This window comes from Pseudopodoces humilis, chromosome 11, assembly GCF_049639895.1.
Source record: "Pseudopodoces humilis isolate 2021_Gansu_Grassland_sample_001 chromosome 11, ASM4963989v1, whole genome shotgun sequence".
Classification (NCBI taxonomy): Eukaryota; Metazoa; Chordata; class Aves; order Passeriformes; family Paridae; genus Pseudopodoces; species Pseudopodoces humilis.
The window spans coordinates 10554850-10579584 of record NC_142210.1 but is presented as its reverse complement, the minus strand read 5'-3'; the positions used below and the strand labels follow the sequence as shown (position 1 = coordinate 10579584).

Sequence of the window (24735 nt, the reverse complement as noted above, 5' to 3'; positions counted from 1 at the left end):
TTTTCCTCCCCCAGAGTTATCCCTCATTTTCTTTCATAAACATCCAGTAACCTGGTCAATACTTTTGACTTGGGCCCTGCTCTTGCAACACTTGCAAATACATTTAAGTTTACTCAATAAGTAGCATCTTTGGTTGCAGTAAGAAATTCACTGAATTTGTAAATCTTTTGGGACTGCTGGGGATTGATGGTTTTTTGTTAAGATGAAGCAGTCAGTGTAAGTTTAACAAGGAACTTTACAGTGGCAGGAAGAAGAAAAGAACCAAGTATATAATAGTTCCCTTAAAAAACATTTGAAAATAATTTTTAGAAGACTCACTGAAAGTGCTAACAGGAATACAGAAATAATCTTCGTCCTGCTTCTTCTCCATGGTGCAAATACAAGTTGTCCATGTTGTGAAAAGAGAATTTTAGAAAATTAAAATTAATATTTCCAACTAACACATTCTTCTCTATCATACACTGTGCCAAACTGTGCATTATCAGACTTCTGATGTGTTTGTTACTCTAAATGATTCATAAAACACTTAACATCATGGATCTCACTGATGCACATCCTGCTGGGATTAGTGATACCACAACATTTCTAAAACTAAATAACCCAGTGTTATGCACACACGATGTTCCGAATTCACAGATCTCAGTATTGCAACACATTTTGAAAAATGCACCCTTGCAGCACCCAATGTCACTGGGGATATGTGATTTTATCAAGGCATTAAATCCTGGTTCTGTCTGTACATAACCTCTTTCCAAATGGCAGCTTAAAACTCAGTTATGTACTGGAAAACCTACGGCCATTTCAGAGTACTGCTTTATGGTTCAGGAGGATTTTTGAAACAGCATTTCTGTGGATTTGAGGTATATCAATCTGGGACAAAAATTTGATGCCACTAACAGGTCTCTCCTAGCTTTAATCAGGTGGTGGTTGTGGGTTTTGTGTCACTTTGTGTTTTGTGGGTTTTTAAAAAACACGTATAATAATAAAGTTTTCTGTCTTGATTTCTTAAATATAGTATATTTACTACCCCTCTGAGACCCTTCTGCAGGTGGGAGCAATAAGAAATAAAATCAGTGGATATCAATAGTGGAAGCACTCTTGTAGATCCATTCCAGGACAACATCACTGTTCTCTTCCTCTGCTTTTCACCACCTTTCAGGATCATCCTTCTCAATTAAAAGACCAAGTCAGAATTCAGCTTATATTGTTTTAAATTATTGACAGAAAGTCTCCATTCAAAAGGCAGACAATTTTATGCTCATAATTCATGAAAAGAATTACCCACTAATCCTAAGTAACACTGTTATTGAATTTTCACTTGAATATTAACTATATAAAACACCGGAAAAGCAAATTTAAAAGAAAAAAGAGCAATTCTTTTTCTACTCAGAACAACACAAAGTATTACTAATGTATTACTTAGCTGTGACTAAAACACTTACAGTATTTAAAACTTAAGAGTTTGGGATGTGCTATTAGGTTACAAATAAATACCAACGCTTTGTGCTGCACATGACAGACCTGAGTACAGAAGACGTATCTACAGGTTTTCCTCTTCTAAAACTTAAGTGTGAGTTAATCCCAGCGTCTAGTTAAAATAAGTCCTTGAGTTCAGTAGGAGGTTTGCTGTATGAAAAACAGAAAATGGGGCATTTGCAGCCTCCAGGACTCCAAGGAATGAAGTAGTTTCCACTTCCACTTTAGTCAATGGAATTTGTGGCTGGATAGATGACAGTGACCAGCATGTGCAGGATCAGTTTTAAAAGTTATGCAAAGAACAACTGCCTATTTTCTTACCACAGAAAATCAGCAGGAGGCATCTCATGAGTAATACACTTCACCAGTAGCAAGTATTCATAGCAATATTCCCAAGTAATTCAATTTAGATTGCCATAAAATTAAAAAATAAAAACACTTCAAAATTTGTATGAGAATCAATAAACATTTGAAGATAGTTTTGACTTGCATACACAACTTTTTCACCATTACAGAATGTGACAGTATAATGTATTTTGCAACTTGAATAAAAATCTATATTACACTGAAATAAATGTCTTGTAAAAACTCAATTACAAATTGCTTTGGTCTATCTGTAGCTTAATTTATCACCAAAATACAGAAAAATTATCAGGAGATCTGATATAAGTTTAAAATTGCCAAAAAGAATGTGTATTTACTTATAAATACATTTTCTTTGTATATAGTATTATCACGTATAAGAATACACTTAATAATAAATAAATGCTTTATTCCAATAAATTGGTGCAATCTTATCTTCACTCCATTAAAATCACTTTTGCAAAGAGTTTGATCCTGTTGTTCTTATTTCCAAGTGATATGTAGAGCTTTCTTTATATCTTATGACAATTTGAATATATTACAATAAACCACTCAAAAACTAACAGAATTTAACAGACTGGCTAACCAGTAAGATTCCAGGTTTGACAGGTATATGAGCTCCACTGTCCAATATTACTTGAAAATTAAAAAATCCTTTCTGAAAACTGCAGAACAAAGAGGAAATGTTAGTAGAAATAACAAGAAAAAAGAAAGAAAAAAGAAAGAAAACCAATGAATCATTGAATTCAAAACAGTAATCACTCATATTCAAAAGCTGTTGCCTCTTCACTCCATCATTGCTTTTTGTATTTCAGAATTCCTATTCTAAGCTTTTCGGAGAAATATGGTTCTTCATTTGATACATCGCCAATAACACAAAATATCTCCTTTCTTAGACCAAAGGAAAATAATACAGTCTATTCAGCTGGTGGTCCTACATAACCTGTCAACGTCACATTACACTGGCTGGCTCTTCTCAAACAGGTGTACTGACTTTCTGAAACAGAGTCAGAATGTGGAAAGTTCTGAGGTGGTTTCTACTCTTTTTAGTAATGATATAATTACAACAACAAACAAACTCCTGACTTAGCTTCCCCTCCATTTGCATAACCTCCAGAAACTACTCTGTTGGGATCATTCAGTTCATCAAACAGTCCTGTTTCAATGATTTCTTCCTGCCAGGGTATAGGGACAGCACCTGTTGCAAACTTTTTGAAGAACTTCTTGTCTTTGTCATCGAACTCAATTCCTCGTATTTCAGAGAAGTCAGCAATGTCTGCAACATCTTTGGCATAGACAACTGATGGATCTGGCACAAATGGAGGGTCAATAAGGTTTGCCTCTAACCTGTGGAAATTTATTGTTTTGAAGAAGCTGTGTTTTCTTGGGTCATCGTCTTCATTCCTGCAATAAAGCAAAAGTTTGTTCATCAGTGTGTTTTGCTCTCAGAGAGATACAGGGGTGTCTGTGTTTTGTACATGACAGTACTTTATATATGTACCTATATATATATATATATATATATATATATATATATATATATATCATGCAACACAAGTCCTTTTTTCCTAACCGAGGAACGCTGCATTGTACAACATAAGGCGAGAAGCTGCAAACATTCTGATCCCATTACTTGTCACTGCACCTCTCAGGGTAAATCAGCCCAGGCAAGGTGGGAGCTTGCAGGAACCCCACACAGGAGCTGAAGTGCTGCATCTGAGATACCCCATCCAAAGCAACACTTCCACCAGAACTGAACCTACAGCAGGGTGGGGAGGGAGAGTATTGGATTTACTGTCCCACATAGGAAGGTCAGTGATTGGCTCTGTATCTATAGGATAAGAGTACCTGTACTATAGGGTAAGAATATGTATTAAACTCTAGAATGGGGTATATTGGGTTAATACATCTATAGGCTGACTCTGAGCAGCAATAGTCTGAATAGGAAGCTGGTGACAAATGACAATTCTCATTTTATCTTAATTCAAAGCATCTACACATTTACATCCTAAAATGCAATTACGTCACTCAAATAATTACTCCCACTTATAGTGATTGTTCATTCAAAATAACTACTCTTATAAACTAACAAAGATTTTTTTAGGCAAGAGCCTCACAGATCATGACATTAACAAAAGTATGTGTGCCACTGTCACAAACATAATTTTTTATAAATATAGTTAAACCAAATAAAAAAAAAACAACAGAAAGGACTAAATCATTGTAAATGCTTAAGTTAAATAAATCTTATGAAAACAACTGCAGACCTCAGGGAAAACTTCAGCTGTACAAGACTAGTGAATTGTTTCACTGTAGGCCTATAGAGAGACTTGTAGGATGTTTTCTGGTGATAAAAATCATCTGAGCCTCAAATGTGTGCTTGTTGAAGCATGACCAAAAACCACAGCTTTTGAACTATGCCTCTAGTGTCAAGGCATGCAAAGTCTGAATTTGGAATTCCAGAGAAAGGAGGAGTAGAGAGGAGCACTGTCTCTTCCATACCTATGCATTCTTTGTTTAACACATTTATGGATACACTGCTCTTGAAACCAGTAATACAGGAAAACCAAATTTGTCTGTGTTTTGGCCTCAGAAAATGGTAGTTCTGAACACATTGCTTTTTTCTTTTCCAATCTCCTTACAAAATCAAACTTAGTGAAATGTAAGCCCTCATGTATTTCAAAACAATGTTCTGTGAATAAAATGTAATGCAAACCTTTGGCAAGTCTTTTCTTTGCAAGTGTGCAGAAGCACCATACAGAAGCAGTAGGTTTGTGAGACTATAGAAAAATCTTTATTTTTTTAAATCTTAATTTCCACGCATGCAGAACAGCTCATCCAGCTTGGCACTACTGCCTGCTCCTCATGCTGCCCTGCTGTGCTTCTGGCCTGCCTTGGTGCTCCCTGGGCACAGCAGAGATGAAACCACCAGCTGCTCTTTTCAGCCCCTTGCAAGAAAATTGTCACTTTGCACCTCAGCTGCCCAGTTCTGAGCAAGCCACTACCAGCTACTACGCCACCATGAATGACCAGTGTGCCACAACCTGAAGAATGATGGATGCTGCCATCCAGGCATGCTAGGCAATGAAAAATACTATGTTTTCAACCCCAAAGCACCATATTATGAATATACAGATTAGGGATCTTAATTTCTGCATATCCATAGGCTTACAAAATCATCTCCTACCTTACCTAGCCAGTGATAACCAAGTCCTTGAACAGCCTGACATGATTTGTTTACATCCACTGTTAGCCTGAAATGCATTTCAGCTGCTGTTCAAATCAACTGGTGTCCTGGGACACTGGTGAGCCAGTAGCGCTGACTGGGCAGATGCACCCACAAAAATCTCCCTTTATTTTACTTTTCCTTTCTGTAACATAAACCAAAAAGCACTAGAAGCTGATGGAGGCTCTAAAATGGATTGCTGCAGTGGTCCCCATTCTGAAATCATAAAAAGTTAAAAAATGTAAAGCTACATGAATGCCATCTACTGGAACTGAGTCATCTTCCAAGTAGCTGGAGATGAACTTGTGCTCATTCCCTGTGAACTGCATTTTTACCTAACTTAAATAGGAGGAGCAAATGAATTCACATGAAGTTGGTCAATTTTGTATTCTTCCATTAAAAAAAAATTAAAAATCACTTTACAGGTTCAGGATTTGAGATATCAGTCTCAAAAAGCTTGAGTGGAGAAAAGGGGTTACATCTTTCCTGAGTTAGTGAGTGAAATCACATCTGCAATAGAAGAGTGGAGTGTTTTAAAAGGTCAGGTGTACAAAATAAAGCTGTCTTTGAGCAGCTTTAACTTATGCAACAGGCACTGCTGCGGATAACTCAAGCTCTTGTTGTCCTTAGGAGAATTACAGTGCTAATCTTTACATAACACACAGCTGTCCTGAATAGTATCACCCTGTTCAAGAGGTACGTGCAGGCTTTTATCCTGTATCATGCTCAGAGTAGACATCCTGTTGTTCACCTTCTCTAAGTATGGCACATCAGAGGAAGAATATCTTAAATAGCAGAAAATTAAAAATACTATGTGCAGTAACCTTTCTGTGTACATTTCTCATTTTGCTGAGAAGTTATGGAAGAATAAGCAGACAGAAGCATTTTAAATTATTCCCCTGGAAAAGGCAACGTGGTTACAATATGTGAATCATCTGTTGCTGGTCTTGTTTCAGACTTGCTGAATGAACTCAACCAAGTCACTCACAATTTCTAAATTTCATTTTCTCCTACTCCGAAATTTGTTTACTTCACAAAGTGCTGTAAGTCCAAACATCTGCAAAGTATGCTGATTTTAAGTTAGAGTGCTCTGAATGTTTTTGTGTTAAATTTGCATTTAAAATAAGCTTTTAAAACATAGTAAAATAATATAGATTTTGTATTAAACGTATTCCATGTGCTGCTGAAAATAACTTTTTTCTGCTGCCTTGCACAGTTGCTGGGAAAATTAATCAAGCACAAGAGTGGCTGTCTTCATTTAGCAACAGAATATTAAGAATATGTGTATTAAAAATCTATTATCTTTCATTAGAGTTAATTCTTTCAGACAAATGTTTACCTAGCATTCTGAAAAACTATTCCATGTTGTTATGATATATAAATTTAGAAGACTATCTATGCATTTTCAAGGAGATCCTTTGTCTATTCCACCTTTAGACTGGAAAAGCACCTGATACATATATTTGTATTAACAGATTATTCAAATCACGGTGTATTCTAAAGATAGGTACTATTGGTTTCCTATTAAGTTTTTACATTTTCACTGTATTTAATTTGTCTATATTGCAAATGTAGATCTGCAATCTGTCTAATCAGAAATGCACAAAATTATTTATACAAACACACACACGTATCAGAGGCATCAGAGCTATTACAAGTTAAACATTACAAGGTTTAGCCTTGCAATTCTCTTCTTATTGAACAGTTCCTTGGAACTGCTAAGTCACAGACATATCTACCAGTCTTCATTAACCCAAAGCCACCTCTGAAGTGCCCGGAGATGTTTTGCTTTATAGGAATTTGTGCCAAATATTCTTCTCACTGGGATGAGTCAGGATGACCAGAAGTTCTACAGAATTTTTTTAAAGCACTTGAGCAAAGCAGAGGGGTTAAGGTTTCTCCAGTAAGAAGCCAATGACGCAGCCTTGCAAATTAGATATCCGCAGGGAAGAGAATCCACATTGCAGATTTGGATTTCTGCCCACACCATTCCAGTAAGCAATACAGTCTAATACTCTGCATTCAGTCTGCACTAGCAAGGATGCAGGTATCCACTTGAATATCCTTTATCTTAGGAAAGAATGTGTAAGAAAAACCCTTATGATTCTTTCTCCCAAAACTATATAGAGTCTAACACAGAAAATAACAAGAACGCAACTCCTGTGAGTCATCTGGAGTGAGGATAGATGATCACACTATTGCAACAACATTCCTTATTTCCATATTATCTTCAAAACTTTCCACCTCTTTCTTCCTAGAAGTGAAAGGGAAAATTCATTACTCTGTAGCAAGTGAAATCTAACCCATTTTGTGCAATAAGTAAAATAACTATATTGTTTGCAGCTTTAATCTCTGTTGTACTGGGAAGGCATACCTGCTTCCTAAACGGTCCTCTTTTTTCTTAGCCAAAAACAGCTTACAAATATCTTTTGCTTCCTCTGTGAAGCTGGCGTGTTCAAATTTCACCTCATCTTCCAGAGTTCTTCTTCTAACCTCATCCTTATTGACCTTTTCTTTGTAATCCTTGAATGGTGTTCGCCCAGCAACCATCTCATAAATAGTACACCCCATAGCAAACCAGTCCACAGGATAGCTGTAGTCCTCTTCCTTCAGGATTTCCGGAGCCATGTAACCGTTTGTCCCAGCCTATTGCAAACACACAGACAGATTTACTATACAATGTCAATAGTGAAAAGCATACAATTAAACAGACTAGCCTATAATTCTTCCAAAATATTACTAATTCTACTGCTACATTTTGTATCTAGAAACTCTGTGGTATAACTTTTTTAGCATGTGGACTATATCTCTCTTTAAACATCTTGGTACATAGGAAAACTGTCTTAAATATGCTTTTCAGAGGTGAAATGTCAGTGCTATTTCTACCTAAAAGTGGTTTATTCTTAATTTCATGGCTAGCTTGCTTTCTTCCTCCATTTTATTATTTTTTTCATTAAAGATATTCTTAGTTTTGTTGTGTAAACACAAGTAACAGTCAATTTGAAAAGATCTGAAAAAAATACAAAAATCAGGCAAAATAATCACTGATTCCCACCCTGTGCAATGGTTATAACTGGTCCAACACAGGGCTCTACTGCCAGTGAGAAAGTTCTCATCAAGCCAGTAGCTGAGTTGCAATGATGAAGTTCTCACCTCCTTCTTGCGGGACCAAGCCACTTCCCTCTTGGTTTCTGGATAAATGTTCTACCACCAAGGGCCAAGAAAAACTCTTTAAAAAACCGTAAGAAAGTAAAACTATAAAAATTGTAATTCATAAATTACACACACTTGGGTGAAGGAACAAGTTCATACTTCTCAACTAAAAAAAGATGCCTGAATAAAGCCTATTTACAGAACTAATGGCCCCTTCTCCGAGAGAAGAAATGGCTACTCTTTGAGAGTGCCTGCTTTCTTCCCAGCCCACGCCTGCCACTTTCCCCTTGGGGGACAAGCTGCAGTTTATGAAATAGCTCCTGCTGCCTCTGTCCCCAGGGAGCTGAATCACCTGGGGAGGAAGTGAAGGGATCAGCTCCCTCCACGCTCTCTGCTGCACTGTTACATGACAGAGGATGTGGCATTTCAGTTGCAACAGCATTTCCTCAGCTGAACCCACATTTACTGCTGTGTCTCATGCTCTAGATTATGTATTTACCAGATGCAGCTAACAGTGATAACCATGTCAGAAGTTGCTTGAAATCTCACATCTTTTTTAAATACTGGGATTGATGAATTACCAGTATAACAATTTAAAATAAAAAACTGTGTCTGTACAAAATCCCACTAAAGCTTACTCAAGACAGTCATTATTACTGCTATCAGAATACAATCAGTGACAGAGATTCACTCTAAAGCAAAACAGTTAGAAAAAGGTAAAGCTAAGCTCATTCGGACAAATTCCATTTATAAAAAGTGCAGCTCAATGGATGAATTTTATTTTACAGGGTTGGATAACCCCTCTGATTTTTGCAAATTTAGGCACAGTACTTCCAAGTCAGGTCCCCCCTTAACTTCAGCTTGTGTCACTACACATTATGACATATGATGTCTCTACTATAAACAATGTGTCCAAGAGGGAACATTTTAGCATCAATTAAAATATAAGCCTAACAGACAAAAAATTAAATCTACTTTATTTTCTCTCTTTGTAATTATTTTTTTACTTTTAAGGATTTAAGGAGGAGAAAAATCCTCCATATGACTGAAAAGCAGAAATGAGATGAGAAGAACAAAAATATCAGTCAGGTTGAAAGCAAAAGGAAAGGTTAAAACTGAACAGTTGCCTCCCTCACTAAAGCCACAGAAGTACAGAGGAGCAGCACAGGCACTGCAGCTGCTGACACCATCCCAAAGGTAATTTGTACTGCTTACACTGGGTTTCTCTAACCAAAAATATTGAGAGATACCCTAACAGTATTACATTTTAGGTATGATTACTGCTTTGTTCTGGGAAGGGGACAAATGCTCAAACCACAGACCCCAGATCCATCTGGCCTCAGAAAAACCTGGAAGGGAGAGGTCGAAAGTAGTAGAGAAATTTTGATGCAAAAGCTTGCACACAGAGCTCACTGTAGATTAGTAAACACAGCTCTAAATAGGTTTCTGGAATTTATTTTTTTTTCTCCTTCTGGGAAGCAATAAACATTCTTATTTTTTCTGAGATGAAGCTGGAGCACTAATGCCTTGAAGAACTATAGAGTCACATTATCATCAAAATGTGCCCTGACAGCACAATATGGTCCTTCTGATAAGAGATTACTTTGCTGCAACTGAGCATCATCATACAGAACTTGGATACAGCTAACATGGAAAAGTCAGAAATCTACTGTCACAGATGTGTCTCAAGGCAGATCCTTCAGACTGCCTCTTTCCTTCTGCTTATGTTTTCTCTTCCACAGCTGTTTTTACAAAAGAAGTAGTTGCCTAGTAATTTCAGTCTCTTCCATGGGTATTCTCAACATACCCTCCAGCAGGACACACCATCTGGAAGAACACCATGCTTTGACATGCTGCTTGTGTTTCTCAAGAACAGAGAAGGCAAGGCCATCACCACAGACCAAAAAGACAGCAGGACCACAACTTAATAGATAACAGAATGGACCAACAACAGCTTTCCCTCAGACTAAAGTGACAGGCTGTGGATGAGATTAAATGTAAACAAGAACTAAACTTCAACATTCTAAATTAGTAGCACTGAAATATTGAGCTGCTACTGAGTTGATCCAACTCCATCTGATAAAGTCTAGAAACATATCATTCCTCTGATATGTGAAAACATTTCAAGTTAAAATTCCATGAGAGCTGGTTTTCTCATAGAATTTCATCCAAACTTGAATCTAAAAACAAATTTCTCCCAACCCTGGAGCTTTCCTTCTATTCGCAGTGAAGGAACAGGCTAACAAGCAAGAATCTAAACCTAATCTCAGAAGATTTGACATTTAAAACCCACTAAAACATGACAATTTTATAGCAGAAGCAAACATTTCACAAGTAGTGAACAGGAATTTTTAAGGGGGAAGAAAAAGAATAAGGGAGGAGAAATACATTAATCTCTATTTTTATCAAAACAGGAAATTGAAGAAAGGAAGAAAAGAGCTGAAATTTTAGTCTTTTCCATCTATTTCTCTATATGTGTAGTTTTGGCAAAATCATTGGGGAAGAAAGGTGCTAAAGCCTGTATTAGAGCACACAAAAGAGAACTTATTCAGCATGTGGAAGAACATAGATCCTTCAAATGGAGATTGAATTCTATCTTTAGAATTAGAGGGAAGGTAATACCTAACATACCAGCGTTCGAGGGAAGGTAATACCTAACATCCCTACACTAATCATTATGGAGAACAAGATATAAAAATCAGATCATCTTTCCAGTAAAAGAGAACCTACAATAGGAAAGGCAGCCTCAATAACCTCAGGAGAGGTTTATCTAAGGAGGTAAAACAGAAGTTTTGTGAAGGGAGTTTTTAAACTGTACAACTCTCACTAGCAGTGAAATCTGAACAACAAAACATAGTGTATTAGGTGGAAAACTTATCCAATGATTCCCAAAGCAAAAGTGAATAGAAGAAAATTACTCTCTGCAGGCTGTGGAGTAAATAAGTATACTGTAAACTACATTCTAGTGCAAAAATAATAATAAAAAAAAAAAAGACAGGAAAGAAATTAAAAGGTGCCACAAAAGATAAATGCATTATTTTTAAAGGGGTCTATTTCCCATGGGATGGTATTGAATATTTAACTCAGTTAGAATTATCTGACCATGCCTCAGAGGGAATATCTCCAGGTATGGGATACTGATATGCCTATCATACAAAATAGGTCTGTATGATTTTGCAGATGTTTTCATTCAGTACAATTTAGAAGCAAATTCAGAAGCTGTATTAACTGAAACACACTTTTTCTTACTAGATCTTAGTTTACATGGATAAATTTAATTATTTTATTTGGAACAGAGAAAATAAAAAACCCATACTGAAAGTTAATTCCTTTGTTGTCAACTCTACACTACTAGGATGTTGACTGGGTTTTGATGGAGACCAAGTACATTATTCTCTTCTTTCCTGTACAATTCCTGGTAACACAAGGTAGCATTTGAATATATGTGCTAATTAATCAAGGGATCTTACAGAGACACAAACACATGATATTACACCTTCACTGACCAGGAAACATCTAATGGGACACAATAAATAAAAATATCAGAAAGAAGACAAAGAATGTTATATTATCCCAACTTTTTACTAGAGACAGAAATCTTATGCCATTGTAGAGGCACAGAACTTTTTGAAGAGCAGTCAGTACGACACTAGCTATTTTTTGCTTGCTCTCCATCTAATACTGTCTTTCATGATAAGCAGGATGCCTTACTTGCATATGCTGCTTGAATTATAAAAATAGTCATTACATTTCAGTCAATTAAATTTTAATTGACCTGCTTTTGAAAAAGGTTCACAGATCTATTTTCCCTTTATTTCACTATCTTCAGAACAGCCCAAACGACAATTTTTCAGTAATCCTCTAAAATGTAATGACCAAATGCTGCCCTTGGTTACATTAGCAAAGAAGTTCTGTTGAGTGGAATTATTGCTTTGAGTGTGATTTGACAGGGCATAGTAGAAATGACTCATCTGAAAGTATACAAATGTTTCTTTTGTGAAATTGGATCCTGCATAAATTTTTCAAAGGTCACATAATTATATTCTTTTAGTAATTCAAGATGCGATCCTGAGAAGCACTAAGTGCACTCAGATCCCAGAGCTGTCAAAGGGCACTTGGCACAGCACACTCGGAGCAGAACCAGGCCCGTGGTGCAGCAGCTCACACACCCTGTGACTGCTGTCCTGCCAGGGGACAGCCCCTGCAACACCGCCCCTGTGCCAGCTTCCAGCAGGTGCAGGCAGGAAAGAGAGAGAATTCTCTGCAGCTTTCAGCAGCACAGAAACAGGCAAATGGGGAGAAACAAGATTTAGGTCTTGCTACCTTTTCCCACAGATCTCTGCAAAACAAACTCAATTGATATAACAAACCAAACAGTAAAGCAAATCAGAATGTCTATCTTTTGTTTGCCATGGCACAAGAACTGTTGAACAGAGGAAAAAAAACAAGCTGAGTTTAGCTCTATCAGCTGTTTCCTGGGGCTCGGTCCTTCCTTCCTCCAAGGGGTGCCACTGCCTGCTTTGTTCTCTTATCCAGCTGTTCCTCCATTCCTTCAGCAATGGCCTTAATAGACCCTGCAGGAATGCAGGAACAGACCACAGAAATCTCTTCCCTGCACACAAGCTAACAGGCCCTAGATGTGGAGAACAACACTGAACTGCCTCTTTACTCCCTTCACCATCTTAAGTCTTCTCCCAAGAGGCACTGTGAGGAGGAACAGAGCGTAATTTAAACGAGTTACACAGAATTGCAGTTCCTCCAGTTTCTCACCACGCATTCATACAGTAACAAGAAACCAGCTGACCCAATTAATAGGCAACTATTTTTTTTTTATTTTAAATAAGATAAAGCTAAATGCAAATAGAGCAAAAGGCACTCTGGTAAGTCACACAGAATAAAGCTTCTGGCATACTGTTAATGCTTAGCAGAGGGAGGGACCTTCTGATGGGACGGTCCATCATGAATTGTTAGGCTACTGATTCAGAAGAACACAAGGAGGACTCTTCAGAGTAGCAGAAGATAATAATAAAGACAATACTGGAGCTTAGGAGCTACTGAATCCCACATGCTTATGTAAGATTCAAGAACAAACTTTTTTTGATTTTCACATAAGAAGATAATTTTCATAGGGAAAGTTTTGTGCTTTAAAAAACGTCCACACAGGCAAAAGCACAAAAAGGACAAACCAGATTTTTGCTATATTAGAAAGAAAGAAAAAAATGGCCCTGGGTTCAAAGTCACTAACTGGAATAGTAAAAGAAATCCAGCATTGGTTTATAATGTTTTAAGCTTGGCCATCAGTAATCACTGAAATGAAGGAAGTTGCACAACAGAAGAGAAAGCCACTCTCTGCAGTAGGGACTGCTGCCTGTGTGCTCCTCCTTGGGAAGAGCAATAGACATGGTTACAACGTGGTTTCAGTTTAGATTCACACTGCATGGAAGTCAAATGGATAAAGGGCTTGAGAAAGGACAATCCAGTAGCTGGGCAACAATTCTAACTTTGGATTCTAGATCAGCTCCCCGCTTTCTTCCTGCATGATCACACATAAAACTTTCCCTCAGATCCTGGCTGAAGAGAGAACCTGCTAACACTCCCAGCTCAGTGAAGTGTCATCAGAAGACATCAGAAGGTGTTCACAGACAGGGAAGCAATCAGACATAATAGGATGGAGCACTTAGGACAAACAGAACACTTAGTAGAGAGTGTTAAGCACACAGTTAGAATTCAAGAATTACAGTGGTTCTCTAGTCTTCCTGTAACATGATTTTCCCTTTAATTTCCTTCTAAATTTCTTTGGATCATTTCCCATCTGTAATGTAGAAATAATACTACTTCAGAGATATTTGTGGTTTCATTTTTTAATGACCACAGAATATTCCATAAACAGCGTTAATAAGGGAGAGAACTCTCCATCTTCTTAGCTCTGTCTGTATTTATGAAGCTCTTCATAATGAATGCAAATATTGTCTCATGGTACCATTTTTCCTCAGAAAGGGGACGCCAAAGAGAAATCTGCGTTCTGTGACATTGTGACTGAGGGGACAGGACTGCAGGCTGCCCTGGGAAGGGCAGGGACTGTCCGGTGTAGGTATAGCCACTGTAGGTTAAGCAGTGCAAACGTCAGTGAGGCCTGGAGAGTTACTGCTGATCACCGAAATCCACAGATTTAATCCACCTTATCTTCCAAAATTGTGACTAAGGTTGGAGGTACCATTCTTCAAAATGTAAATCCAAGGAGATGGGTACTGGCTGCATCAAACCAATGACCCACACAGCCAGCTCACTGTGAATTACATTCACACAAGTGAATACATAGGGAAGTCTCTAAGAGGCTGGTGTGTACATTGAGACTTCTCTGTACTTTCCTAGACTCCAACTATTTGCAGTTCAAGGGCTTCCAGAGATAGAATGGTTTCTCTCGACAAAACTTTTTCCATCAATTGTCCACTTGCATTCTCTTAATTTGAGATGACTACAGTATTCTCTCTGCCATATCCAAAACTGCAAGAGGCAGAATGATCCCACAAAATCATTTTTGTTCCTTCACTCATGATCATGGCATTCATATAATTAGTTTGGAAAAGATTCTGAGATCATTGAGCCCAACCATTAATCCAGCACTGCCAAGCCCACCACTAAATAACATCCTTAAGCCCCACATCTACACAACTTTTAAATTCCTCCAGGGATGGTGACTCCAGCACTTCCCTGGGTAGCCCGTTCCAGTGCTTGACAACCCTTCTGAGGAAGAAACTCTTCCCATTATCTAATCTAAACATCCCCTAGCACAATTTGAGGACATTTCCTCTTGTCCTATCAGTTGTTATCTGGGAGGAGAGTCCAATCCCCACTTTGCTACAACCTCGTGTCAGGGAGTTGTAGAAAACAGCGAGGTCTCCCTGAGTCTCCTCTCTCCAGTTCCCTCAGCTGCTCCTCACCAGACTTGTGCTCCAGACCCTTCCCAGCTCTGTTGCCTCTCCCTGGACACACTCCAGCACCTCAATGTCTTTCTGATAGCGAGAAGCCCAAAACTGAATACAGGATTCAAGGTGCAGCCTCAGCCGTGCTGAGCACAGGGGCACAGTCACTGCCCTGGTCCTGCTGGCCACACTATTGCTGGTACAGGCCTGGATGCCATTGGCCTTCCTGCCCACCTGGGCACATACTGGCTCATGTTCAGCTGGCTGTTGACCAACAACCCCCTTTTCCCACTGGGCAGCTTTCCAGCCACTCTTCCCCAAGCCTGTAGTCTGCAGGGGGTTGTTGTGACCCAGGTGCAGGACCTACTGCTTTGCCTTATAGAACTTTTAGAACTGCCATCAGCCCATCAATCCAGCCTGTCCAAATCCCTCTGCAGAGCCTTCCTGCCCTCCAGCAGATCCACATTCCCACCCAACTTGGTGCTGTCTGCCAACTCGCTGAGAGTGCACTTAATCCCCTTGTGCAGATCATCACTGAAGAAATAAAACAGGGCTGGCTCCAGTACTGAGCTCTGGGGAGCCCCACCAGTGCCCAGGTGCCAGCTGGATGGAATTCCATTCCCCACACTCTCTGGGCCTGGCCATCCAGCCCATTTTCACCCAGCAAAGAGAGCACCTGTGTGAGCCATGAGCAGCCAGGTTCTCCAGGAGATGCTGTGGGAAACAGTGACATAGGCTTTACCACAGTCCAGACACATCCACAGCCATCTCCTCATCCACAAAGCAGGTCATGAAAGGAGATGACACTGGTCAAGCAGGACCTGCCTTTCCTAAACCCACACTGGCTGGGCCTGATCCCCTGGTTGTCCTGTATGTGCTGCATGATCACACCCACATCACAGGATGATCTACTCTGTTGTTGAAGTTCTCTGGTACCAAGGTCAAGCTGACAGGCTGTAAGTCTCCTGGATCCTCCTTCCAGCCCTTCTTGCGGATGGGCATCGCATTTGCTCATGTCCAGCCAACTGGGACCTCCTTGGTTTTCTGGAACTGCTGGGAAAGTCATGATGGGAAGTGACTCAGTGAGCACTTCTGCCTGCTCCCTCAAGACCTTGCATAGGTCCCAACTGGACCCACAGACTTTTGTGGTGAGGCTGCATTCTGTAAAGTACGTTTCAGAGATTAAAAAAATCTGAAACACCTAGCATGATGACGCACCTCATAACAACAATTTTTAAGAACAGAGTTCTGCTAGTAAAAACATCACCAATTTTACATGTCATACTTCAAAATGTATAAGCAAAACAACAGCAAGCGCCTCTAATTCTGAGCAAAGAGCTGTCATTTTTTCAAAGTGCAAAGGAAGAATAAATTTTTACAGAATCTTATCCAATAAGAATACCATGTGATAATGAACAAAGGTCAACTGTAGAATAGCTTGCTGAGTTATTTTTTATTCCACAAGTCTAAACCCTCCTCCTGCTTTTCAGCTGCCTTGAAATTAAACTGCAAGTTTCAGGAACATCTAAATAGATTTCCTTGTGTTTTCCTAAGAAATAGAATCTTATAATAAACAAACATACAGGAGGGCAAAAGGACATTTTGAGTAAGATTTTAACCAAAACATGTTTTTCCTATAAAAATATTATGATGTCCTTCAAATATATAAAACATAGCACAGGAAAACTGTGAAGAAGCCTGAAACCTATGAAGATATGAATGCACTTTTATAAATACTACAAAAATATGTTTATGTTATTTTTCACAGTTATTATGTCAATATTTAAGCTCTCTGGCTCACATGCATCTGCACAAAAGTTCTTCTTCACATTTACATGCAACAGCTGCTTTTCACAAAAGCCATACCCAGAGTAAGGGCAGAAAATTCTTCCCTAAATAAACAGCAAATACACACTAACTTCTGGAAAAATGGAATTAACTTGAGATGGAAGCTCCTCATTTCTGTCATATGCAAAAAACCCCTAGTGCTAGAATCAAGTGTGTACATAACTAGACAAAACACTTTGCCTGTGTAAAAGCAGGCTCTCAAGTTTCTCCTTGTTGCCCATTTCAATTATGTAAGACAGAGAATATAGTAACATTTCAAAAGCCATCATTTTAAGATACAAACTAGTTCCTGCAGGGTCTCATCAACAGATCAGATCAGATGCAACACACGCATTTATAGGAAGTCATAATGACATTTAAAGTCCTGAACAGTTTATTACCACTGGGTAAGAGTTTATTCCTGTTTGCAGCACTGTCAGTAAGAGCTCTGCCTGAGCAAATGTGCATAGACACATTTCTTGGTACATTGCACAGATGCATGCAGCTATCATAAGAAGATTCCATAAAATCCATGTATGTTTAATGAAAGAAAATTACATTATAAGTAGCTTTTAACTGTTTTCTACTTTTATTTTCAAGACTGTTATTATTCAACTTTGTGTATTTCAATTTTTTTTTTTTGTGATTTCTCCATTCCAGGGCCAGCTGGCACTTCACAAAGACAAATCAGCACACTTAGTGAAATTCAAGTTTTCTAAATTTTGTAATTATTACTGTATCAATTACTTACAACTACAGTATAAATTCAAAGTACATTCACACAGAATGCTGGATGTTTCTCCTTGCTGCTTTAGTAATTGAAAAGAGAGGGAGAAAACTAAGCCTGGGTATCCAACTCATTCAAGAGCTTTGTAAGGAGCACTGTTTCTGAAAGCAAGGCGTGTTTATTTTTAATAGTTATGAGCAATTGGTATGGAGCACACAAGTGCTTTCAAAAGGGGTGTACGTAATGGCAGTACTTGAAGGATACCAAGGCTACTTCTTCAATTATATAAATACTGAATCATCAATTGCACAATGCTTTTTTTGAAGCATAAACACCCTTTCTTTTTTATTAAGACCACGTTGAAATCATCAATCTAAAATTCAAAAAACCTTTTTACCCACAAAGAACATTTCTTTAGCTGATGAACAGTATATAATCATTATCATTTTGTAGAAACCCTCAATGAAAACTTGGAAAATGTCTAAAACAGGAACTCATTAACAAGCTTATTACTTGTGCCATGTGATAACCTAATCACCTAATAAGATTTACAAAAGGGATTAATGGATCCTCCAGCTGATGTATGGGTGATGTGCATTTATTCATACATGAGAGGACAGGAATTTTTTTCTGCTTTGAAAGTAAAATAAATGTAATCTTTAATGGCTTGTGGAGCTATGAGAGTGTATAAAACTTTCAGAATTCATCAAAATAGTGTATTTTTTTTTGCAATCTTTAATGAAATGAATACACGGATAAATCCATATATTATATTCTATAGATCAGTAGAAATATTCCTTAATTAGTGACTGAAAATTATAAGCTTTAAATTGTCATTTGAAACCATCATCTAAAATCTAGAAACAGCTTTATGATATTAGGCACTTAGATGTCAGTACGAAACAGATTTGGCCTGGAAGGAATATATATTCTGCTTTAGCTTATAACAATGCCCTTATAAAACTGTGTCTGCAAAATGGTGCAACTGATTAAATTTCATTTTGTAAATCTGTCTTGGAGCCATACATTCCTTTGGGTGAAAAAAGAAAAAGTGATGTCTATAGGTTTGGTTAAGTGATAAAAATCTGGTAGTCTCACTCAAAAAACATGTTATGATGTAAATTTTCAGATAATTTTAAGTCAGAATGTAACTATGATTAGTAGACAAAAATTAATTTAAGAGCATCATTCTTCTTTTATTACAGGAGTACGTGGTGAAGCTTAATGTAAGTTTTGTAAATGTGCTCTTTGGTCTTCCTGTGTACAACATAAGTATAAATAATAATAATACCCAGCTCTCATATAATGTTTTTTAGAAGCTTTCAAATACGACTGTTTTACAGAAATGAAAAAAAATTACAGGAATTCTAAAATTAACTCATTTATAGTTACACTACAAAAAATGAAAAAAAACCCCAACTTTTTCATCTATCTCCTATGTCAATATAATGCATGAATAAAACTGCCTTTAACTGCAATTTCTTACAACACATTACAAGTACATTATTCATTGCAGTTTGTGCTCTAATAAAAGCAGCCATGTAATGGTGAATAGAGCTTCTAAAACCAACAAAAGAAAAGGCACTAACAATTTGATGGCTGTCATAGAAGATGAGTAGGTACAACCATCTTGTCCAATACTGCTTTGAGATTCTACCATAATACCAACAGAAGTGGTTACATATTGCTAAATACACTCTTTGAGGTTTTTTTCTTTCTGCCATACCCCACATATTTGCAAGTAAGAAAAACTGCCCTTTGACAAAACTATTTGGTCTGATCATAGCAACTACATGCCCCTCTAACTTGCAAAGCACAGTAAGGTTTATACCTTTGGGCTCACTGATGAAAATGCCATCTTTACAAACAAAACAACATTCTCATTTCACATAAGCTCTACTGAGAAACCTGCCTTAGCTTCCACAGAAGCTGTATTTTTGTATACAAAGCATTATGCGGTTTAATTTTACAATTATTTACTATCTATGCAAACAGCAATTCCCACACTTTCTTTCAGTGAGAAATAAAACCATTCATAGTACAAACTTCTCCAATTGCCAGGCAAAGATCCTTCAAAATTACTGAATTTAACAACATCAAAAGACGTGCACTCAAACATGATGTAGAAGGCCATTAGTGGGTCCCCTCTTCTACTGAACTTCTAATGTGAACTTGGGGACTTTGACATAGACCAGTTCATAATGTTGCTTCCATTTCTTCATATTCTTAGTGTATTTCAGACACATTCTCTCATTATACACATCTTTAAGCTCCAGATATCTTGAGAGAAATATGTCTTTTTCACAGTTAAGCTACCTGAATACATATTTATTGTGTAAATCTTCTGACATTATTACAAATCCAGGTTAGTTTGGGATGACCACAGGCACAGCTGAAGTGCTGCACAATCCAATTCACACAAAATCCAGATGATCATCCACCTTTTTCTTCCACACATGTAGACAAGCATGGACATTTACAAACTGTTGAGTCTGCTAACCTTTTCAGGAATTAATTTGTGTGGGGAAGGTTAGAAATAATTTATTATGCAACACCATGCACACCTGCAATACAATCAGTAGCATTATTTAAGAGTAACATGTAAGAAATTGTATTCTCCTAGGAGCAAAAGTGGAACACAGAAGAGCCATATCTTTGACTGCTGTTCATTAAACAATTGGTTAAATCCCTGACTATGTGGTACTCCCTAAGGCACAAAACATCTGCCTCCCTAAAGTCATCGGTTCAAGAGCTTATCTTAAGTGAAAAAGGTCAAGTAGATTCTACTGTTTCTGTGCAAAAGAAGTTATTTTACCACATGCAGCAGCTAAAGAGTTAATAAACCTAATCTTAGGATCCATCTCTCAGAGTGAATGACTACATTAGGTCTTTAGCAAAGAATCAGTTCCAGGGACTTTAGTCTTGGACTTCACTTCCCACTGGCCACATTCAAAGAATTTGTACTCACCCTCTGGGTGATGCTTTTTCCCTCTTTGACTTGCACTGCCAATCCAAGATCAGACAGTCTGCAATTCCCATTATCATCCAGGAGGACATTCTCTGGTTTCATATCCCGGTACACAATTTTGATGGAATGGAGATGCAGAATCCCACAGGTGATCTGAGCTGAATAAAAGATGATCCTTTTCATTTCCAAACCCCTTTCTCCCACATTGTAGATGTGATACTTCAGATCCCCTCCATTCATGAGGCTCATAACAAGACACAGATGGGTTTTGGTCTCATAGGCATAAGCTAGCGTGACTATGAAAGGGCTGTTGACCTTCTCCAGAATCTCTTTCTCCAGCAGTGCCATCTTCTCTCCACTTTTCTTTTTCAACCTTTTCTTATCCAGTTTCTTGCAGGCATACATCTTGCCAGTATTTTTGACCTGGATGGCACAAACCTAGAGAAGATGCACATGGAAAGGTAACGAGGGAATTTTACACAGACTGGAAAATCAAGGGTAGTAACAGGCAGGAATTGGGGAATCACTGATGCCTTTTTTAGTAGCTGCTGATGCTAACGTCTGTGAAGGGTATATTAGCACAGAAAACAAGGAAAAAATAAGTGCACAATCAGTTCTGTTCTGGACCAGCAGTATATGGTGGCCCTGATGCAAAGTTCTTGAGGCTGCCACATGTATTAGCAAATAAAAGGAACAAGGACAAGAAAAAAATCTGTAACCACGAGAATAAGCAGCATATACAGATTGCATCTGTACAGTTAAACTCTCAAAAAATCTCCATACTGCAGCTTGGGAACAGATCCTGATGTGTGTTTTTCCCTAAACTGCAGCTAGGAATTACCTGGGAGTGGTGTGAGATAGCACAGGCTAAGATGATGTCAAGGAGCAGACTAATAGTTAACTACATGAATATTCATGCAAGTTTTTTTAAAGAAGACTGCTTTTTTACTAGCATCGATACAGAATAAAAAAATGTTAAAGTAGCTTTTTACTAACAAGAGTTTCTATCACACTATAAATAACCCAGCCTGATTTCTGGAAAATGGGCAATCTGAAGGGGCATGTTTTATAAATCTTCATACAATGACTTAATCCACTGCTCTTTGTAAACCCACCTGCTAGTCTTGAAAGGGGAGAGATGACTCACAGCCTTAAAAGTACAAGCTCTTACCTCTCCAAAGCCACCTTTGCCCAGCACTCGGAACTCAGAAAAGTATTTTTCAGTTACTGGTTGCTTCTCAAACACCTTCCATTGGATGAATTTGTCATAGAAGGGGCTGTTCTGGAAATCCTGGAAAGGCTTGTCTTTAAAGAAGACTTTGGTTTCCTCCTTGGCCAGCTGCATGATGTTCTCATAGTCTTTTGCAGCAGCTGCTTTGCATTTGCTGACCAAGTCAGAGCTCATGAAAGACAGATAGTTTTTGGCGCCTTCCTTAAGAAAATTGGTGACAATATTCTCCATGGTACTGCTCTTGAGACTGTCCTCTGCCAACTCCCAGTTTGATACCTCATCCAGGAAGTCCCTAGCTACCAAATATTCTGGCACTGTCTCTAAGAAGTCTCTGAAGAATCTCTTGCCAATGGGCTGTTGTTCACAGATGCTGTCATAGTCACCAGCAATGGACTCTCTATGCTGGCTACACTCCTCAATCTTGGGCAGCGAGAGGCTCTTACGCCTCTTTTGCATTTCCTTGGTGTCTCCTTCCCCACTCTTCCTTGCCTGGAGGTAGGCAGTGTTGGCAATGAGGTTGTCGAGCCCCCCCATGTCACACATCTTGGCAAGCCCTTGGGGTGGCAGAGCCTGGTTCAGACAAAATGAGTAACTTCCCAGGAGCTGTGCTGTAGCTGCACTGCACTTCTCCCTGCTAGTGGTGTGTGAGAGCTTCTGAAAAACACCAGAGAGACTAACTGCTTTTGCATTAAATACCTCTCAAGGATTTTCACTAAGTACCTTTAGGTATAGGCACCATTTGTGGAAAGTGACTGGTAAGAGGTTTCTATGTAAGAAGCTTTGAGTTTGCTATGTATAGCTGAGGGATGACATCCTAGGCAAACCTTCCCACTGGCAGTACCAAATGCACGTGGTTTGGCTGGTGTTTTTCAGAATGGGCCCCAACAACCTTTAAATGTACAAAGATTCCCTCTACATGCACTGGCTGCATGGAACACGCATAGATTCCTGGCTACAGTACATGCACTCTCCAACTCAGGGGCACTTCGGCCACGGTCAGCAGGACAGGCCTGGATCTCCCCATCAACATCAAACACCAGCAGACTAACAACTGGTTTTATGAAAAGCTTTTATCACAAATCTGCCATGCCTACAAGACCTTGACATAGATGAACATGAGATGTTGAGCTTTAAATTACCACACAATTCAATGCTCTGAGTATTCACACCTCCAAAACTCAAGTTACACTCAACATCAGTGACTGAGCCCCACAGACAGCTCATGAAAACCCTGCTGCCCCGTGTGGCTCTGTCTGAGCAGATTACAGGCAGAGGCTAAGGACTGCTGCTGGTCTAAAAATAATGATCCTTCTATACGAAACAACACAGCTCTGACTTCATCTCCTACCCACAGAAAAAAGAAAAACAATTCAAATGAACAGCCAAATCTTGCCAAGACACTTCCATATGTTGTTTTGGCTTCAGTTTATTTTCCCTGCTGAGCTTTAAGACAGAAAGTGGTTGGATGAGAAGGTGGCAACAGCATATAGCTGAGGTGACATCAACAAAGGGACAAAGCTGATTATAATCAAGTGAAGGCAAATTCCACCTGACTTCACTTGCTGGCTGCCTCCCAGGATGCATTTTTTTTCCCTTCAAAAGAATAAAAATTATGTGTAGCACTCACTAGGCTAAGCCCCCTTCTGCTGTGGGGTCAGGTGATTTGGCTGTTAAAACTTTCCTTAAATATAAGGAAGGTATTATGAGAACAAGAAAAGAAGTAACACTGGGGTCAAGCTGTACTCTTGAGGTCAAGGTCAAGTTTCTTTTTTCTTTTTTCACAATCTTAGAGCAAGCTGAAGAGCTGAATCACAAAATCTAAACATCAAGCGTAATAAGAGACACCTTTCAGACTCCCTACAGTAAGTGTTAAGCCCTTCTTGGCTGCTTTTTGCCACTCTACAACCACACAGTATTTTGTTTTTCCATGCTTAATCCTGTCTGCATTGAATCCATTTGACATACAACTCATGCTTGTACTCTACGAAAATCCCTTGGAGGCATCTATTTCCAGGAGTGATGGAGAGGATCATTGCAAACTGCTGTGTGTGCACGAGAACAGGGGGAATGTAAGGCAGAGACTTGAAAGCCTGGCCAGTTCTGCCAGGTAAGAGCAAGCACAGGGCGAGAGAAGGTCACATAAAAGGCTCAACAGAGCAGCCAAAAGTGTGGGCAAGACTGCACAGAGCCAATGGAAGAAACCAGGAATTCTGCCGGTGGCTGTCCTGAAAATGGGGCTTACAGCAACACATTCCTATAATACCCTGGGTATAGAAAGGCATGAAAGGAGGTAATAAAGCTTCAGTTCAGCTTTTTTTTAAATAAAGCTTCTAATTTCCTAAAACTCAGTTGGGTCTTTTTTATGTTTGGCCAGAATATCCACCATAGCTCAAAGAGCAGCATAAATGGCTGGTAGCTGGGGCCCTAAAGCTGAAATCAAGCTTAGACCGAATATTGGTATATTCATGCCTAAGCAAATCAAGAAAATACCTAATGCTTATAGCACCTACATAAGACACACACATTTACAGCTCCAAAGACCACTCTATCAAATTAATGAGAATCTTTCCCAGTTTCTGTGGAACATAAATTTTCTCTAAAATAACATAACTTCATGAAAAGAAGAATAAAACAACATGATCATTGAACATATTACTCCAGTCACTTTTGAGATTTGCTTGCTGACTTATCCAAATCTGCTCAGCGTTTATTAAACACAGGAGAAAAGCAGATCAGCATTAATCTATTAGTTGATAATCACTATTTAAGGTAGGGTTACCTGCTCATAAAACAGTATGTTTGGGTAAGAAGCAAAAATTATTTATTTTGCATGTACAAGAG

General features: G+C 38.6%; 1 protein-coding gene across 1 annotated transcript; it reads right to left on the bottom strand.

Annotated features, from left to right (window-relative positions):
• Nucleotides 1–1208: 1208 nt before the first annotated feature.
• Nucleotides 1209–24569, bottom strand: GRK7 (G protein-coupled receptor kinase 7). Its single transcript, XM_005527058.3, has 4 exons — nucleotides 21835–24569; nucleotides 20664–21101; nucleotides 7440–7711; nucleotides 1209–3243 (listed from the first exon to the last, which is right to left on the bottom strand). Exons 1-4 carry the CDS (start codon nucleotides 22435–22437, stop codon nucleotides 2901–2903), a joined length of 1656 nt encoding a protein of 551 aa, XP_005527115.1. The 5' UTR covers nucleotides 22438–24569; the 3' UTR covers nucleotides 1209–2900.
• Between the last annotated feature and the right edge of the window lie 166 nt (nucleotides 24570–24735).

Coding starts and splice junctions, on each gene's coding strand:
- GRK7 (XM_005527058.3), bottom strand. CDS start 22,437: ATGTGTGACATGGGGGGGCTCGACAACCTCATTGCCAACACTGCCTAC. Junction 21,102..21,834: donor GCAAAGGTGGCTTTGGAGAG/GTAAGAGCTTGT, acceptor CATCTTCTCTAG/GTTTGTGCCATCCAGGTCAA. Junction 7,712..20,663: donor GAAAAAGCATCACCCAGAGG/GTGAGTACAAAT, acceptor TGTTTGCAATAG/GCTGGGACAAACGGTTACAT.